General features: G+C 34.9%; 2 protein-coding genes across 2 annotated transcripts in view; both read left to right on the top strand.

Annotated features, from left to right (window-relative positions):
* LOC126743195 (thrombospondin type-1 domain-containing protein 4-like) overlaps positions 1 to 7,980 on the top strand; it is a 141,498-nt gene extending 133,518 nt beyond the window's left edge. Inside the window, exons 8-15 of the mRNA XM_050450177.1 lie at positions 2,985 to 3,154; positions 3,214 to 3,499; positions 4,046 to 4,425; positions 4,485 to 4,698; positions 6,613 to 6,732; positions 6,787 to 6,939; positions 6,992 to 7,228; positions 7,332 to 7,980. Coding sequence (XP_050306134.1) covers positions 2,985 to 3,154; positions 3,214 to 3,499; positions 4,046 to 4,425; positions 4,485 to 4,698; positions 6,613 to 6,732; positions 6,787 to 6,939; positions 6,992 to 7,228; positions 7,332 to 7,456 — 1,685 coding nt within the window. The 3' untranslated portion in view covers positions 7,457 to 7,980. The remainder of the gene's footprint in view (positions 1 to 2,984; positions 3,155 to 3,213; positions 3,500 to 4,045; positions 4,426 to 4,484; positions 4,699 to 6,612; positions 6,733 to 6,786; positions 6,940 to 6,991; positions 7,229 to 7,331) is intronic.
* Positions 7,981 to 8,982: 1,002 nt separating this feature from the next.
* Positions 8,983 to 15,634, top strand: part of LOC126743194 (RNA helicase aquarius) — a 105,471-nt gene continuing 98,819 nt past the window's right edge. Inside the window, exons 1-4 of the mRNA XM_050450175.1 lie at positions 8,983 to 9,167; positions 9,218 to 9,318; positions 9,374 to 9,527; positions 9,586 to 10,140. Coding sequence (XP_050306132.1) covers positions 9,096 to 9,167; positions 9,218 to 9,318; positions 9,374 to 9,527; positions 9,586 to 10,140 — 882 coding nt within the window. The 5' untranslated portion in view covers positions 8,983 to 9,095. The remainder of the gene's footprint in view (positions 9,168 to 9,217; positions 9,319 to 9,373; positions 9,528 to 9,585; positions 10,141 to 15,634) is intronic.

Here is a 15,634-nt window from a genome sequence, read left to right as displayed (position 1 = left end):
ATGATTTGTCAAAGAGGCCCATAACTCAAAAACCAAAAAAATTTGTATACAAACTCTTTATATCTAATTAAATTTATTGAACTTTTTCAGCATTTTTTAATTTTTTTATTCAATCAATATTTAAATAAATAATGTCAAGCCTGTAACTTTGTTAGGGCTTGAGTTTCTTGCCTATATGATCCAATGAAGCCAAGGCCGTTAAAGTTATAGGCTTGACTCTTTTTCTATTCTGAGTTACGTTCTGATTTACGTTGTTTGTATTTACAGAACACCTGATGCTGACGTAAATGTTTTTTTCCAAAAATTACTAAGCTTGCTTGAGTCTCTGCCGTTAAAAAGCAAACTCATTTTATGTGGCGACCTAAACATTGATTTTTCCACTGTGTGTTGTGCTCAAGAATCTCTCCAGTCCATTTTCGACTCTTTTGGCTTAATCATGCACATTAAATCATCTACCAGAATAACTAAAACCAGCGTTAGTACGATAGATTATGTCGTATCTTCCTTTGAGCCAGATTTCGTCGATTGTACTGTCTTAAGCCCAGGTTTCTCAGACCATGAAGCAATGTTAACAAAGTTTTCCATAACTAAATCTAAAAGTAAAAATTTTCCACGCAAATTAGGCCGTATTTTCTCGGATACAAATTTTTTACATTTTAGGCACCTTTGTCAATCAACTGACTGGAATATTCTCTCTGACGACGTTGATTCAGAATTCTCTAGATTTGTAAACACGCTATCTAGTCTTTCTCACAAATCCTTTCCTTTGAGACCTCTTAAAAAGAAGCAACATAACCCCTGATCTACCCAAGGCTTGCGTACATCTGCTAAGAACATGCGCTTATTATCTCATCTTAAGAAATTTTCAGACAGCGCTTTTTTTCATGAATACGTAAGACTTTACAAAAAGATTTATCAGAGAACTTTAAAAGCCGCCAAGGATATTTACTATAATAGGCGACTGGCTAAATCTAAAAATGTGGCTAAGGAAACATGGTCGTTTGTTAATGCTTTGAGAAATAAGCCTTCTTTGTCGAATACTATCTCCATTTCATCTGAGAACCTTAATGATTATTTTGTAAATGTGGCAAATAATTTAATGAGTACCATAACTCTTTCTTATTGCAAATGAGAAAAAAGTAAGGAATTATAATTTATGATCTATAGACAAGTTAGTCCCATTAAATGCCTTGAAAAAATTAAACATTTTTCTAGTACTCTAACTACGTGAAGAAAAGATAAAAATTATTGGACGTTGTTTTAAAAAACATAAAAAATTGACGATTTTTTACTTATAATTTTAATATTCTAATAGGAAAAAATTATATGTGCTTTCTAAATCATGGATCGGTTTTAAATTACTATCTGGATCTTCTGAAAATTGTGTTTTTCTGGAATAATTACCATAACGTATAATATCTGAACTAAAATGGCCTTATAAATTTTATCCATGATTTGTCAAAGAGGCCCATAACTCAAGAACCAAAAAAAAATTGTATACAAACTCTTTATATCTAATTAAATTTATTGAACTATTTCAGCATTTTTTTCATTTTTTTATTCAATGAATATTTAAATAAATAATGGGTCAAGCCTGTAACTTTGTTAGGTCATGAGTTTCTTGCCTATATGATCCAATGAAGCCAAGGCCGTTAAAGTTATAGGCTTGACTCTTTTTCTATTTTGATATTGTTTAATTGGACAATATTATTTAAGTTTTTTTTGATATGAAACAGTGTAGAATATACGTATATCATATACAATTCTATTTACAAAGGGAGAAAATTGCGACATTTAAAAAAATTAATACGGGATTTAAATATCTAGTTTTTACACTCGTTTACTACACCTAGCTGAAATATTTGATGAAATTTCCCTGAAAAATCACCGTTGTTCGTCCATATTACCTAATCTAATGACGCTGTTTTTATACTAAATATTTATATATAAAATTATATAAAATTTAAATAAACAGTGTTATTAAATTAAATATTGAATAAATATTTTGTGCAAAAACATTGTTTTTTATCAGAACAACCCTTACCCCCCCCACCCACCCCAAATATTTTCCCAGTAAGAAATTCCTTTGAAAAATCACAGTTTTTCGTCCATAATGTCCAATCTAATAGCACTGTTTTGTATTAAATATTTATTAATATACATATGTATAATTGTATCAAATTTAAATAAACAAACTGTGTTTAGATATTAACGACAAAACCACCTGTTATTCATGCGTATTATTTTGGAAAACAATGATTTTTGAAAACAATCTCTTATTGGTAAGTTGTGTGGGGTGGGTGGGGGGGTAAAGGTAGGGTTAATGAAAAACCTTTTTTTTTCTAGAAAATAATTGCCTGAGAGATAAATGCTTTTTAAGAAAATTATGAGAATATACATATATAACATACGATTCTATTTACTTACAAAAAACTGTTTAATTAAATGGCATGTGACTCCTTTAAATATGTTGAAATTTCACGTAGAATTCAAAAACGCATTAACGTATAGGATATTTCAATTGAAATAACTCAATTTTCGTTATTCCCGAGACACTTATCATTTCATAGTTTACAGCAAAAAGACCATTCCTAAAACCCCATTAATTAAAAAAAAAATTACACGCAATGAACCCTTTAAAAGAAGATTATAGCAATTTATAGCATACATTCATTCAAATTAACACACAAGCAATTACAATCGTTTTTTTGACCAATAATTAATAACCATCCAACCATATATCATTTTTATTCTAATTAAAAGTTACATAATGGTACCACACATAACAACGCAAGCAAAGTGGTTTTCTTTAATAACAGCAAATGCAAATTTCCCGGTATTTTCTTGTCCAAACACGCAATTATCCGCGCGAAATAATCGACATTATTAACTAAATTGCTCTATTCATTACCCGCGAGACCTCCTGGGGTCTCAATGGGTAGGTTACTCTTAGACTCATCATAGGCGTAACCATTCACTTTTAGCCTTAAAAATCAGCGAAAATGGCACCTACGTCCTCAACGGAGACTGGAATTTGGGACCCAGCAGAAGCATTGATACCATAGGCACCAAAATCACTTACGTAAAACAAGACGCCAACTCGCTAGAGACCATTGCCGCACCCGGACCTTTGGCAACACCGCTCGATATCATGGTAACACGCAACTTAGGTTGCATCAATGAAGCAACAATCAATTAAAAATTTTTTTTTAGGTGGCCAGCTACCAGGCCAATCCAGGGATCAAATATCGATACTCTTTGCCGGTGGACGAGGCCAGTCCCGTGGCTGCACCGCCCCTGTTAAAACGACCCTTAGACCCCGTGACGTTTGACACAAGGATATTAGAGCCGTATGGTGATAATGCGACTTTTAGCCACCAGAGGGATGACCCCAAGCCGGTGGTCCTGCATCCGGGACAGCGCAGGACGCGTCTGCGCAGACGAAACTTCCATTGGAAAGTCACCGGGTTGACTCCATGTACCAAAACTTGCGGGGGAGGTAATAAATAGGTTCTCCCAATTCATGTTATAAAAGTAAAAAATGTAATTATGTTACTGAAAAATACTGGGGTAAATAGAAACATACTCTGAACAATTCATGAGTTCCTAGACTTTATGGTTTGTCAAACATCCGCAAACTCTCTTCTCCTGCTTAAGTAGTCTTCTTTCTTTTTGTTTAAATGATAAATTTTAGTAATGCATTAACAATTCAATGAACGATACATAAATTCTATAGAACTGTGTGATACAAACAGGAAGGAATAAAGCATCTATCTTTTTCTGAGAGCCACAGCTTGATCACTAAGGTTCCCAAGGTCTACCCAATATCTTTGTGAACTTTTAAGGTCTGATTTTATGTATCTTGCATTCCTCGTTATGTAGTGTCTTTTTCTATTCCTTCTTTCACAAGAGTAATTTTCGTATGTTATATATTTGGTCACTCCATAACCTTTTTAATTCTTATCACAGGAAGATTTTAATTTAAAAAAAATTATTACTCCTAGAAAACGTTGTCGTATTTCCTTCAAGTATTACTAACTTTCAGGCACTCAAACGTACTTGCGCACATGCTACAGAACAGTGACCCCCACCCACCAAATCCCCATAAACGAGAAGAGATGCGCCCACCTGGATCCCCCCGCCCTCACCCCCATCCCTTGTAACCTGGACCCTTGCCCCAACACCGCCCAATGGGGTGGAGCATGGGGTCAATGCTCGGTCTCCTGCGGCGAGGGTGTCCAACAATTCATCGTCCTCTGCAGGAAAGAGTCGGATGGTAAACTGGTGGTGGTCAGTGAGACCCAGTGCGGCCCAGACAAGCCCAGTCCTCAATCCAGGGCGTGTCAGGAGAGGGAGTGCGACAGTTTCAAGGATAACGAGCTGCCTCAGGTCGAACGGGAATGGAACGTGGGTCCGTGGTCTCCGGTAAGACTTTTCAATTAAATAAAGGCGGGAATTTCAACTGTTTTTTTTTTTTTTAATAGTGTTCAGTGTCTTGCGGAACGGGCCATCGGACCCGCTCGGTAATTTGTCCCTCGGGACGGTGTCATCCTGAGAATCGGCCCGCGCATGCGGAGCATTGTAGCCAGGGCGCATGCCCGGACCCCGCGCAATCTAGAATTAATATCGCGTCGCGGTCCAGTCATGTGGCGCCCTCTTGGTTGGTCAGCGAATGGTCGCACTGTTCGGTACAATGCGGTTAGTAGATTTCTTTTTTAACGTCGAATTTTTTTGCATGCGGCAACATTGCTTAAACATTACCGAAATTGAGAGAGACATTTACTGTCGTGAAACGTTTATAGTTTCAAATTTGACAACTGACAGCAGAATTATTGACTTCTCTCGCCCATCCCTAATTTGCTAATTATAATGGTTGACAGTTGACAGAGGCATTTACTATCTTGAGAATGACAACTGACAGCAAAAGTACTCTGATGAGACTATTGTCTAATCTTGGAATAAATTGTGCATACACTGATATCTATTTCTGACGTATAGCTTAAAAATTCATGGAAAGTCATTCGTATTAATGTCAATCTTGTCAAGGACTAACTGCTATTGAACTATCGATAAAGTATCATTTATTTATCGATAAATAAAACTGCCATTAAATTATCAATATTTACCTCTTAGTTCGTTATATCTACTTGCCAGCCATTCTTATTAAAATCATGTGTCAATTTTGACAATTGCGAGACACTTAATATGCATCACAAAATTGACAACCGATAGCAGAATTATTCTCTGCTCACGTTTTAAATTTGACATAAGACAATTTTTATTAAATGTCATTAAATTGTCAATATTCTCTTCTCTCACCCACCTCTTTGTTAGTTATCATGTCATTTTTGTTTATATCTTATCAAGGACGCCTAATATAAAACGAAAGCTGCCGTTGATCTATCGATAATTATTCCCATCACCTATGCCTTGTTCGTTATATCTACTTGTCATTGTTGTCAAAATCCTGTGTCAATTTTAAAAATTGACAGAACTAGTTACTGTCACGAGACACTTATACATCAACAAATTTTCAAATGACAACGGAATTACTCCCTATATACGTTTTAGATTTCATACCATAAACTGTCATTGACTTGTCGATATTTACTTCCTTCGTAGATCTCTAGTTTATTAGTTATGTCATTCTTGTCAATGTCAAGGTTAAGTAATGGTTGATTGAAGCATTTACTGGGCCGAGACCTGTATCATAGACTGTGCGTAAAACGATGTGCATTCGTGTTAAAGTCCATTTTGACCGACTGCCATTAGACTATCGATATTCGCTCCCATCCCTCGTTCGACATGTCTACTTGTCATTGTTGTCAAAATTATGAGTCAATTTATAAGGGTTGACAAAAATATTTATTGTCGCCAGATAGTTAGACATCACAAGATTGACAACTGATGGCAGAATTGCTATCTGCATAAGTTTTAAATTTCATATAATACAATTTTTTAAAAATTTAATTGAATTGTCAATATTGACTTCTCTCGCCCATCCCTAGGTCAGTGGTTTTAATGTCAATCTTGTTAATTTTAATTTTGTTAGGTTGACAATTGACAGAAGTATTTACTGTCCTGAGATATTTGAGAATTACTCCGTACTTACGTTTTAAATTCTAAATAATAAAATTTTTGTAAACTGTCTTTGAGCTGTCGCTATTTACTTTCTTCGCCCATCTCTAGATCTCTAGTTTGGTAGTCATAATGTCATTCCTGTCAAAGTCAATGTTAAGTAATGGTTGACAGTTGACAGAAGCATTTGCTGAGCTGAGATATTTATACATGCAAAGTCACAACTGACACCAAAATTACTCCCATGATATTCTCTGCTATTCTAGAACCATATGTATCATTTATTTCCTTTGTCAGTTGTCATTCTTGTCTATGTCACTCTTGTCAAGGATTAGTATAAAATTAAGGTTATGTTAGGTTATATCACTTAATTATCGAAGTTTACTCCCATCCCCAGTGTGGTTAATCTAGTAGTCATTCTTGTCAAAATAATGTGCCAATTTTACGGGTTAACAGAAACATTTACTGTTGCGAGACACCAATACATCAAAAAATTGACAACTGACAGCATAATTACTCCCATTAAAATTCTAGGAACAGGAAATCAAACTCGTTATGCGCTCTGCGACCTGGACTATTGCAGTCCCGAGTCCAAGCCCGACGTAACCCGAGAATGCTCGAGCGAAAAACAATGCGACGGACAATGGTTCGCTGGTGCGTACTCACACGATTCTCGACCTCCACCCTGTATATTTTCACATTTTTTAGGTCCTTGGGGCGAGTGCTCGGATTCATGTAACGGTCCGGCGAGACAGAGGAGGGAGGTACTCTGCATAGCGAAAATCAGGGGCGTGGCTCACGTTACCAACGAAATGGTGTGTCCAGTTGCATTAAAACCCTACGAAGAACAATCCTGTTTAGGTGCGTTTTAGGCGGCGATGTTGCCGCGTCTGTTACACCTTGAAATTTGTAGGTTCTTGTCCGTCCCAGTGGTTCACTGGAGATTGGCAACAGTGCGAGGGCAACTGTCCGCAGGGCGTGCAAAGGCGCGAAGTAAAATGCCTGGACATCGATAAACGACCGTCGAACCGTTGCCCCGAGGATAAAATTCCCGTGGGAAAACGGTCGTGCGCATGCGAGACTTTTAGTAGGGAGTCGAACGCGAAGGACAGCTACAGCTATAAACTGGCCCAGGATGAACCTGTTGACCGTAAGTAAATTCACTTAAAATCCTGATCCAAGCTTAAGGCAACACCGGAATGGGTATGTGAGTTTATCAGCTTGTCAACTGTCATTTTTTATTTCTGTTACAGGTTCCTGTGTCGATAAGATATCGAAATGTCGATTGGCGGTGCAGGCCAGACTGTGCAGTTACCCGTTCTACACTAAAAACTGTTGCGAGTCTTGTAAAAAGGCGCAACAAGACTTTTTCGAATAAATCATAAGAGAATTTTAGTTTAATCATTCTGATGGAGAAGAACGTGATAAATGAGGGCTAGGACCGGGCTAGCTGAGACAAACCCAGGGAAGGAACTGATAGATTTTTTTTTACTAACATTTAATTAGGATTTTTAAAAAAAATTAAAATGTATGAAAGGGTGATTGAGTGAACATTGAGTCTTGAAGCGGATTCAATAAAAGGTTTTCAAGTTAGACAAGAATACTCTACTAAATATGGAACCTAAAGAAAATATAGTTGTCTGTGATTGTTTCTTTTTTTTTTAGTTAAGACTTATGTACATTTAATATAGTTTCTCAAAAGTTTGAGGTATTCTAACCTTAATTTCGCTTCTGTTCTGTACTAAAGCACTGCCAAAAATTGAAATTTTCAAACTAAACCAGCGCGTTCTCATAAGGAAATTTAGTATTTATTCTGTCATTATAAGGGTTAGAAACTACTAGAAAGTATTATATGTGTAATAGACTTTTATTATTTAATTGAAATATAGAATTTTTCACGAACAGAGTCTTTTTATTTAACGTTTTCCTGGTCGTTAAGCAAGTAAGTTGAATGCAGCGCCGTCAATGGAAGATTATGCAAACTTCAATTGCCCATCCCTACTTTCTTATTTATCCGTCATTCTTGTCAATGTAAGTCCCGTTCAAAATAACGAACTTTGCAACTACTTTTGATATAATGAGCATAGTTATTATACGAATAATATTAGTTAAGTTATTATAGTTTTACCGGAAGTAGATGATAATATATATCAATGCATTTTTTGATTCTACGTGAAATTCCAAGTAATTTGATGGTTCATAAATCGTACTTTGATGAAGCAGTTTTATTCAGTTGAAGTTTTTAGGCCTTTTGACTGCTAGAGGCTGCAGATTAAAAACCATTTAACATAAAAGAGTCATGGTTTTCACTTTTTGAGTTAATCTATCGAGATTCATCTATTCACATTGATTTTTGTCAATGGTCGTTACTGTCAAATGTCATAACTGTCAAATGTCAAAAACTAAATTAACGGAAATATATAGATTAAGTGAATTTTACACGAATTATTATAACGGCATCATCGATAGTTGTTCATTGAGACGCAGCGCTGAAAATATTCGATAGAGAGTGGTGTACCCGAAAAATGAAAAACTTTGGTCGATATCTCGGTTTCAAGGGGCACTATCGGGAAAATTCCAACGGTTATATCTTAGTTTCGTCCTTCCGAATGCAACGAGATCTTCCGCAAGTTCGTAGCTCTTATATTAGCCGAGAAAAATGACTCCGAATGTTCAAAGTACTGTTTTAAAAACATCGATAAACATCGCCCAGCACTACTATTAATTAAATTAAAAGTTAAATTACTTTACCAATGTCAACTATTGCCAAGCAACATTTACTAAATTTTCTTAAATATGGACTTTCCTCACTCCAAATCATTAAAATTCCTCAAAACACAACTCTATTGAGCAACTTTAATGACCCATTTCTACTTTAGCCTTTAACTTGTCATTCTTGTCAATTTTGTCGGCGTCACATAACCTAAAAATTCCAAACATTGTTTATTGTTGTGTTTTACTAATAACGAATGCAATTTAATAACTTTTCTTGTTAAAACACGATAAAACCAGTCAAAATGTCCAGTGCGGCAGCCCAAATAATCGCCGCCCCAACGGTACAGCAAATACAAAAAGACCGGATAACACAGGTAAGCCCCAATAACCCCTTTAGCACCCTAGGACTAATAAAACTTTTTAGCTCGCAGACAAATACTGGGCCCCACATTCAATAGAAAATCATGTGGAGTTCGATCCTGAGGTTATCGAGGATATTTATATGCAGGACATACGGGGCAGCAAGTAAAAATTCATTTACTTACTTGGTATTGGATATTTAATAATCTTTATTTTTCAGTTTTTCTATTAGAAGAATCATGGTTCTCGAGTTCAGTCAGTACTTGGAAAAGTTCTTGTGGCCCAATTACAAACCTGGAGCCTCTATAGCTCATATTCTCTCAATAGTTACTATGGTCAACGAAAAGTTTAGAGAAAGAGTGCAAGTTTGGCAGGTAAGCAACGATTATCTCTTCTAAACCAGCTTACCATTCAGTAATAATTATATTTTAGGCTTTTCGTAAGCAAAACGACTATTTTCCAGACTTTTTCCAAAGAGTCTTGGAGCTTTGCCTCGAAGATGAACTTCTGGTAAACATAAGGGAACAAACCGCCCTCCTGATCTTCCTAAATCACTGCTTTAACAGCATGGAAGAAGCCCTATGTCGGGACCAAGTTAAAAGATTGGTGTCCCTTTCCATGTGGATCTCATTGCAGCCAATCAGACGAGAGCACGAGTTCAAACTCAATCCCAAATGGAAGAAATACTGGCGAGCGATTCAAAGAAAAGACAAACCAGATCAGGCGGAGCAGCTGATGTGGGAAAGAACTTTCTTGCACCGGTTGATGCTAAAGTTTTTGGGGGTGCTGGAGAGCATTGGGGCAGAAGGGATTTGTCCACAGGATAAAGTGCATTACAGCGAGAGGTTTCTGGAGTTACTGATCGACTTGGAAGCCCTATTGCCCACCAGGAGGTTTTTTAATACTGTTTTGGACGATTGTCATGTGGTGGTGAGGTGTTCTCTGTCTGGTTTGGTGAGGAGACCTGAGGGGCATCTGTTTAATCAGGTGAGTGGTGTTTCTTTTTCTTTTTGTTAATAAGTGTTTTATAAACTGGGTTTGTTTGCTATTTTAAACTGTAATATTGGATTGTTTTTTGTGTGAAAAATGCTGTTACCAAATATTTGGAGGATACATTCAAAATTCTAATAATAAGACAATTACTGAAATATATCAGACAACAAATTCAATAATGACTTACTTACTAGCTGGTACAGTATAAAAGTAATAGTTTCATAGTACATTAAATGCTTAAATAACTATAAATATAATTCTATCTGGAAAATTGATTTGAAATTAGTTAATGTAATGGCAAGCTGATTTCAAATATATATGTATGGTTTAACTACTTTCAATTAAACTGTCTTGGAAATATCGGGCTCTAAACTTTAAAAAAATTAAATATTGAAGATCTGGGTAGACGGTGAATTCTTATTGTTTGACATTTACGAGGAAAGAAATAATTCTATTATAAATTATATTAACCAAAATTATAGACAAATTAATATGATACAAAAAATTGAACAACTGCAGAAAGGGGACATCTCCAATTTCTTAGGAAATTCATATTTTCATATATTTAGATATCATTACCTTAAATACGTCGTTTACTGCATAAACGGCACATACGACATTGTCACACCATTTACTCGATAGCATTATAATTCTCGCTAACCGCAGAAAGGGGATATGTCCTGGAGAAGTAACCTTTCTGCGGTTAACTATTGACTTCGGTTCTCGTGCAGTTTCGTACACCAATACAAAAGACCAGATAATATAATCACTAAAATGCAATAGAGATTCGGGGACCTATTTTAATGTTCCGCTCTGATCTATTTTGGTTTTTGCTGGCTGAGTAATAAACAACGCAGTCGTTTAGTTCTGTTTAGAATTTCATAGAAACAAGGAAACAACACGTGCTTATTTCATTTTATTTAAGTTGAATAGAAAAAATAAGTTCTAGTTCAGAATCTGAAGATATCCCAAAAAAAAAACGAAAAAAAGGTTTTGTGAACACTAAGAAATATAAAAGAAATTATATTTAAAGGGCAAAGGCGTCTGCAAGGCGTCCAACATGTAAATTATTCTGGAAAATGCATTCCTGCCAAAGAGGTTGCGGGTGATTTATGGTAACTCTGGGGTTTTTTTAAAAAGCCTAGAGGGCTTAAAAAGGGGTAGCATAGACGCTTCTAATAGTAAACCAAAGTCTTTAAGTGTCAAATATTTTATTCTTAATTGTTCAAGTAGAATACAGACTTGTAAAAGAGCATTTCTATCAATTTATGGAATCTCTAAGAAGCGATGCGAACGTATTGTTTTTCTCCTAAAAAATCATGCGCGGTCAAAATGTAAGTGGAAATACAATAAAAGGATCTGTTATTGCAAATATCCGGAACCACATTGAATCCTATCCGGTAAAAATATCGCATTATACGAGCCAGGAAATTCGTTATCTAGATTGCAAATTATTAATCAGTAAAGACAATGTTTGAGATGTTTAGAGAAAAACACCCGACTGATAAAATTTCTTACAGATTTTTTTGGTCCTATTTTAAAGAAAATTATAACTTAAAATTTGGTAGACCAGCAAAAGACACTTGCAGTACCTGCGAGGAACTTAATGCTAAAATAAAGAGTGACTGTCTTAACGATAATGCAAAAAGAGTAGCAGTTGCTGAGCTTATGGTCCACAAGAGACGAAGCAAGAAGTTTTATACTGCTCTAGATTCGGTAAAAAAGCGCTGTACTGAAGATGAGCAGACCTTAGGTATTTGCATTGATTTCATGGCGAATGTATCGCTACCACAACTTCCGGTTCAAGATCTTTACTACTAGGGGCGTCTCTAAGCACTTGTGATTGGGGGGGGGGGGGGCAGTTAAGTTAAAAAACCCAACTAAATTAAAAAAACATCCTTTTTTTAATGCAGATACTTTATTTCTATTAGGAAATTTTTAATACTCAAATAAAAATTATACATATGTGATGTAATATGTGAATAAATAATTATTTAATGATAATCAAGGTATATAACTAAAAATTAATTAAAAAGTAGGTACCCTACATGTAAATAAAACTAAAATTATCTATTTCTGATTTAATTTTTTTTAATTTTCTGTTTTTTAATTTGCTCCATTGCACAACAAGATCTTTAATATTAATTAGCTCACAAATGTCTTTCTCACTAGACAAATTCATTAAGTAGTCAAGACGCTCGTTACCCATAGTTGAACGACCAACACTTTTAATGTGTTTTAAGAGACTAAATTTTCGTTCATTAGTGGCCACTGAATATCCAGCTGTGAAAATTAGTTGACATAAACGGTATGCAACTTTCAAAGCAGGTTTATATTTTTCAGCTATTTCCATTACTTTTTGCATAGTATCTACCTCGTTTTTAATGCATAGGTCAAGCAACACTTCCAACTCGGATAACAAGGCAAATTCATCGGGCCTGTGTTGTGGAGGAAATAGATTAAGAACTAGCAATACATTACACATTTTAATATTATTTGTTGAAAGTGGAAAAGAAAACAATTTAAAAAACCCTTCAATATTTTTCAGAACGGTTGCCAAATTATTTTGAAGAAAGTTGATTAAGGTATCCAAGACTAAATTAAATTCTTTTCTAAAAAAACTGTTTAAAGTAAAAATGCATTCGGTGTCCATATTATCATCAATTTTTTTTGGTTTCAATCGCCGTCGATGGTGACGATTGAAATCTTCTAACGACGATACACCTAATTTTTCAGAAAACACTTTTGAACTTTCAATAAGGTTGTCGATTTCCATATTATCATTTCGTATTTTTCTAAGCAGAGCTGTAGTTGAGGAAACTGTTTCCACTACATCCAAAATATTTAAGTCATCTTTTTCTAAAGTTACCGTTACAATTTTCATTTTGTAAAATATTATTTTTAAGAAATATAAAGTGAGAATAAAATCAAAAGAGAGTAATCGCTTATATAAGCCTATTGCAGTTGCCCTACTTTTAGCATCCAAAGTTATGTCAATACTAATAATTTGCAGCACGTTAATAATCGACTCAAGTGAGATAATTACAGCTTTGATGCTTTCCGCTCTAGCTGTCCAACGGGTTTTTGACAAATTTTTTAGTAGAAGTGAGTTTTCAATTTGATCTAGCCCTTCTTTAAGACGCTGGAATCGCTTGGTACTAGAAGAGAAAAAAACATACAATTCTTGTAAAACGTTAAAAGTTTCAGCGATAATGGAACTAGCTTCAACACAGTGTCCAAGAGCGGTATTGGTACGATGGGCTTGACAAGGAATATACGGTATATTGTAGCCAATTAAATCAGATAGTTTCTGCTGAGTGCCTTTAAATTTACCTGACATCGAAGATGCAAAATCATAGGATTGAAAAGATAATTTTGATACATCTATACTACAATTTGTCAAGCACCTGAAAATATCACCACTTTTATCTTTTGCTTCTAGAATCGACAGCAAACGCTCTTGAGGGCTACCATTATTGTCAACGTACCTTATGACTACAGATAATATATCTTTATTAGATGAGTCTGGAGTGTGATGTGCCATAACAGTAAAAAATGGGGCACTATTAACTTCCTGTACAATTTGTTTTTGAATTTTCTTTCCTAACAGCCCTATAAATTCATTTTGCGATGTTGCACTTACGTAGCTTGTATGATATGGCCGCAATTTTGACTCATCTAACCACTTTTTAAGTACTGGATTATGGCGAGATATAAGTTTAATGATTTGTACAAAGTTTCCACTTTCATTATCATGTCCGCGGAAAGCTATCCCTTGCTTTGCCATAGTCCTGCAAGTATCCAGCATAATTTCGATGACCTTTGAATTCTGGTTAAGTATGCATTGTTCCTGGATAATGAGATTCCTTTTTTTTACGATCAAGCAAAATATTAACATGCTGATATGTTTTTAAAAAAGTACAATAATCGAATAAAGCCGACTTGTGAGCTATCGAATTAAAGTGCTGCTGAAGTTTGCCGGCTTTATTTGCTCCAGCGCTTTTCATTTTTCTCCAGTTTCGAACGCCACCTTTTACCCATGCAGATTCTGACTTATCCCGTCCAGGACCATTGGGGAAAAGGGAACAAATAAAGCAATAAGCCGAATCGTTTGCAATACTATACTCAAGATATTCAAAATCACTCTACCAATGTGGATTAAATCTGTTGTGGCCATCACTAGGGAAAATATGTAAATGCGGTTGGTGTGGTCCTAGTTGAATAAGGTAATTTATTTCTTCCGCAGATTTTACTGATTGCCGTAGTCCAGGATCATGCTCTAAACGTACATTTTCTTTTATTTTATCGTCAATTTTTAGGCTAGAATTGGATTCTTTAAAATTTTGGAAATATGTTTGGCAGTGATTTCTTAAATTTTTGGTGCCCTCCAGTATTTGATCAGCCGCTTCACTCATTTCTATGACGGAAAAGTATTCTTCAACAATTTCCTTATTTTTGGTTTTATCTAAAATTTTTGCTGCTTCGTTAAGATTTTCTACCAAGAAGGCTAGCTTCCCCACGCATTCTAGCCACAATGATGAAAGTTTGACAGTTGAAATATCATCTTCTTCAAGTGTGACTTTGGTTTCTGGCATATCGGCTTGAACCTCTACAAAAAATTATATATGTAAATTTACAGGATGTTGTATCGCCATGCGGGACATAGGAAAACCCATGTTAATTAAAGGGGGTCAAATATTGGCTCCCCTAATTATTTTAGGTAAAAAATGTATTAAGGTTATTTAAAGAACACTAAAATCTGCAACTAATCAAATACCTATTACTAGTTTTAATTAACCCGTTTAAGAATTATTGCCAATAATCTTTTTTTAAATTAGAAAATCAATACTATTTATCTAGGGTTTTTTGATTAAAAATCAGTGGTTTTTAAGATGTCGCTCTAGATCGAAATTTTTTTTTGGTAAACACGTAAAAAATTGACATACCGTATCGTTGTATTAAGATGCTAATGTTTATTTCTTAGGGAATAAATTTTGTGTAAGAAAAATATTTACCTGAGTGTTGCATTTCATAAGAAGTACTTGCCTCTTGTAGATCATTATTACAAATGTCAGCGTCTTCATCAATAACTATACAATAAATTTAAAAGTTATTTTTTGTCCAATTTGGATCGGAATTTTTTTTAAATTTTAAAGGTAGAAAAAATGCACCTTCTAATAAAATTAAATTTAGTTCATTAAATGCCAAGGATGCCATGATAGTCTTTTATGAACCATATTTTGATGAAATAATATTACTTAGGGATTTTCCTAAAAAGAATTTGTACATTGGCTTTTAAAGGACAAGTCAATTTCAGTGAGAAGGTGCATTTTTTCTAGCTTTAAAATAAAAAAAATCGGATCCAAATCAGACAAAAAATAACTTTTTATAATGTTGGTTCGCGTTTCGTAAACGAACGGATCACACTGTAGGTATGAAAGGGCGAAACATAAATAAAATTACCTAAATTGGAGTTAAAGTTCTCTAT

Source organism: Anthonomus grandis, chromosome 12 (assembly GCF_022605725.1).
Source record: "Anthonomus grandis grandis chromosome 12, icAntGran1.3, whole genome shotgun sequence".
NCBI classification, from domain to species: domain Eukaryota; kingdom Metazoa; phylum Arthropoda; class Insecta; order Coleoptera; family Curculionidae; genus Anthonomus; species Anthonomus grandis.
The sequence above is the reverse complement of the archived record's forward strand: the minus strand, read 5'-3'. Positions and strand labels throughout refer to the sequence as shown.